General features: G+C 45.5%; 1 protein-coding gene across 1 annotated transcript; it reads left to right on the top strand.

Moving 5' to 3' along the window:
- Positions 1 to 3,135: 3,135 nt before the first annotated feature.
- Positions 3,136 to 3,658, top strand: LOC117075209 (NADH dehydrogenase [ubiquinone] iron-sulfur protein 5-like). Its single transcript, XM_033197367.1, is given in 2 exon segments — positions 3,136 to 3,303; positions 3,305 to 3,658. Coding segments are annotated over 2 exon segments (321 nt in total). The 5' UTR covers positions 3,136 to 3,192; the 3' UTR covers positions 3,515 to 3,658.
- Positions 3,659 to 4,033: the final 375 nt, after the last annotated feature.

The following is a 4,033-nucleotide window of genomic DNA, read 5'->3' as shown; positions in this document are numbered from 1 at the left end:
ACTAATTTCTATTGCTTGCAATAAAGAACTCTGATACTAGGGTCCCATTCTCAGTCAACATCTGCATTTTTCAAAATCTAAACTGATTTTAAAACATGTCTTTGTTTCCTTGTGTATTGTCTGTCTCTGCCACTGGAATGGAAGCGTCATGTCAGCAGGAACCTTTTCTGTCTGCTCCCTGCAGTCCCTCAGCAACTAGCCCCTGCCTGGCACATAGCAGGGACTCCAGCTGAAGGAAGAACCACAACCTGGTCTATATCTTTTTTTTTTTTTTTTTTTTTTTTTTTTGAGGCGGTGTCTCGCTCTGTCGCCCGGACTGGAGTGCAGTGGCCGGATCTCAGCTCACTGCAAGCTCCGCCTCCCGGGTTCACGCCATTCTCCTGCCTCAGCCTCCCGAGCAGCTGGGACTACAGGCGCCCGCCACCTCGCCCAGCTAGTTTTTTGTATTTTTAGTAGAGACGGGGTTTCACCGTGTTAGCCAGGATGGTCTCGATCTCCTGACCTCGTGATCCGCCCGTCTCGGCCTCCCAAAGTGCTGGGATTACAGGCTTGAGCCACCGCGCCCGGCCAACCTGGTCTATATCTTACCATGAAGTCCACTTTGAAGACGGGGCTGTGTGAAAGAGAGGGAAAGGAGAGGGCTTATGGGAACCAGTGAATGAGCTTCCACCTCTCTCAGGAGAGTGAACTCTAGCTTTGGATTCCAAGCAACAGATTCCAAGGCCAGAGCTCTCCTCCCCTCCCGCTTTGCTCTCTACCAATCCTTCCTAAGTCTGGAGCAGTGTCTTGTAAATCTTTAATTACAAGAAAATTGCAACCCAACCAACGAACACACGAACCGTGTTGATAAATATTTAAAGTTGCTACAGCAGCAGATCTGAAGGGATTAAGAAAAGATATATTGGAGTGACAGTTATTAAACACTAAATCCCAGTAAACGTTACCGAGCAGATAAATAATGCAGACTCCTGACAGCCACTCTGTTGCTGACAAGACAGGAGAAACATCTGCTCAGGAACATGGCGTCGGGGGAGGCAGCGGGTCCTCACGGCCTGTGACAAGGGTTTGGGAAGAGAGAGGACAGCCATACACTTAGGTCCCTGCCCCCTGGAGTCATGCCCTGCCTCACAGTCCCTTGGCGCCACTAGCTCCATAGAAGGGTGGCAGATAGTGTCTGGAAGGAAAGAAGAAGTCTCCAGAATTAGTACATTTGGAGGTCCCCAGTGTCTGGGCTGTCACTCATGGCTGCCTGTCAAGTGGACCAGCTCTGACTCTTCCCAGGGCTCTGGAATGGGCCCATTTTGATTACCACCAGTACATAGCCCTTTGGAAGGAAGGCAACCAGCTTTGCTTCATTCATTCCTTCACCTTCACTCCTTTAATTCTCTATTCATTTCTTGATTCACCGTTCATCTATTTCCCCCACTTATGCACTAATTGTCTCATTCTATTATTCATACATTCACTAGTGAATACATTCTTTCATGCACTTATTCAATTACTCATGCATGTGCTAATTTACTTAAAAGTTACTTACTCAGTGGTCAAATATTTATTGAGCACTTTTGACAGCTGGGGAGAAGCAAAGCAGAGAAATACCCAGGCTGTACCCTCAAGATCTGAAAGCCTAGGAGGGAGTAGGGACCAGAAAGATAAAAATAGTCCAATATAGTAGGCTCTTGGCATTTGCAGATTCCATATTTGCAGTTTGACTATTCAGTAAATACCCACGAAAGTCTGTGACTGTCAAAGATCTGCACTGTTGTTGACACATAGCTTTGAATGACACATGCATTAAGGCTGGTGTGTGGAAATGAAGGTACCTGACAAGGTCTGGAGAAGTCAGGGAAGGCTTCCTGCAGGAGGAGCTGCTTGGGCACCAGCTATATGACAGGCACTTTACTGTATTAGCTCATTTCATCATCACCACACTCTCCCAGCCCATTTTAAAGATTAGAAAATTGGAGATCAGCTTGTCCAAGGCCACAAATGGCAAAATAGAATCAGAATCAGAGCCTGTGTTTTCTACTGCATTCAACTGCTTCCTGGGGGCCCAGCCATCTACCTCTCTACAATGAAGAAGAGTGAGAAAATCTCTTCTTCCCAAGGACAAAGAGAAAAGGTTATTTTGTTTATTTGCTTGAGATATAATTATAATTTATGTTCGGCAAAATGCACAGATTTTAAGTGTACCATTCAACACATTTAGACAAATGTATACACCCATGTAACCAACATCTAAATCAAGGTAGGAAATACTTACATCACCCTAGAAAATTTCCACTAGAGACCACCACTGTTTTAATTTCTATTGCCAGATTTGTGTTGCCAGTTCTTGAATTTCATATAAATGGATTTAATGTATGAATGGCTTCTTTCTCTTAACATAATAAGACAAGTAATATAGTTTGGATATTTGTCCCCACCCAAATCTCATGATGAATTATAATCCTCAATGCTGGAGATATGGAGGTAGGGCCTGGTGGGAAGTGTTTGAGTCATGGGGATGGATCTCTCATCATCCTCATGGCTTGGTGAGTCCTTGAGATAGTGAGTTATCACGAGATCTAGTCATTTAAAAGTGTGTGTGGGCCAGGTGCGGTGGCTCAAGCCTGTAATCCCAGCATTTGGGGAGGCTGAGGTAGGTGAATCACCTGAGGTCAGGAGTTCGAGACCAGCCTGGCCAACATAGTGAAACCCTGTCTCTACTAAAAATACAAAAATTAGCTGGCTATGGTGGTGTGCACCTGTAATCCCAACTACTTGGTAGGCTAAGGCAGGATAATTGCTTGAACCCGGGAGGTGGAGGTTGCAGTGAGCTGAGATGCCGCTGCACTCCAGAGCAAGACACTGTCTCAAAAAAATAAAATAAATTAATGAAATAAAAGTGTGACACTTCCCCCACCCCCCACCACCGACTTACTTGATCCTGCTCTTGCCATGCATTGTGCCTGCTCCTCCTTTGCCTTTTGCCTTTATTGGAAGCTTTCTGAGGCCTCCCCAGAAGCAGATGCTGCCATGCTTCCTGTATAGCCTGCAAAAACAAGAGCCAATTAAACCTTTCTTTATAACTTACCCAGTCTCAGGCATTTCTTTATAGCAAGAATGCCCTAATACAATAAGATTTTTAAAAGAGGAGTCGTCCTGAAGCGGCGGCCAGAGAAGAGACAAGGGTACGAGCATCAGATCGCCATGCCTTTCTTGGACATCCAGAAAAGGTTCGGCCTTAACATAGATCGATGGTGGACAATCCAGAGTGCTGAACAGCCCTACAAGATTGCTACTCGATGCCATGCTTTTGAAAAAAGAATGGATAGAATGTGCACATGGAATTGGTGCTATCCGGGCAGAGAAAGAGTGCAAGATAGAATATGATGATTTTGTAGAGTGTTTGCTTCGGCAGAAAACGATGAAACGTGTGGGTACCATCAGGAAGCAGCGGGATAAGCTGATAAAGGAAGGGAAGTACACCCCTCCACCTCACCACATTGGCAAGGAGGAGCCTCGGCCCTGAGCGGAGCAGCTGCTGATGTCTGGAGGCTGATTTTCCCGTTCTCTGTTCTCCACTGGAAAGGTTGTTTACAGAAAACCTCCTTGTCAAAGTGTGTAAAAATAAAGGATTGCTCCATCCTATTTGTTCAAAATAAAAAAAAAAAAAGATTTTTAAAAGAGACTTTTCAAGCTGGTCACAGTGTCTCAGGCCTATAATCCCAGCACCTTGGGAGGCCAAGGTGGGTGGATCACTTGAGATCAGGAGTTCGAGACCAGCCTGACCAATATGGTGAGACCCCATCTCTACTAAAAATACAAAAAAAATTATCAAGGTTTGGTAGTACATGCCTGTAATCCCAGCTGCTCAGGAGGCTGAGGTGGGAGGATTGCTTGAACCCACTAGGCAAAGGTTGCGGTGAGTCGAGATTGCGCCACTGCACTCCAGCCTGGGTGACAGAGCGAGACTCTAGCTCAGAAAAAGGGTGTGAGGGGTACTTTTCTAAGAAGTTAAGGACAATTCCTCAGAAGTATCCAAAAGCAG

Source organism: Trachypithecus francoisi, unplaced genomic scaffold (genome assembly GCF_009764315.1).
Source record: "Trachypithecus francoisi isolate TF-2019V2 unplaced genomic scaffold, Tfra_2.0 Lachesis_group5, whole genome shotgun sequence".
Taxonomy (NCBI): Eukaryota; Metazoa; Chordata; class Mammalia; order Primates; family Cercopithecidae; genus Trachypithecus; species Trachypithecus francoisi.
The sequence above is the reverse complement of the archived record's forward strand: the minus strand, read 5'-3'. Positions and strand labels throughout refer to the sequence as shown.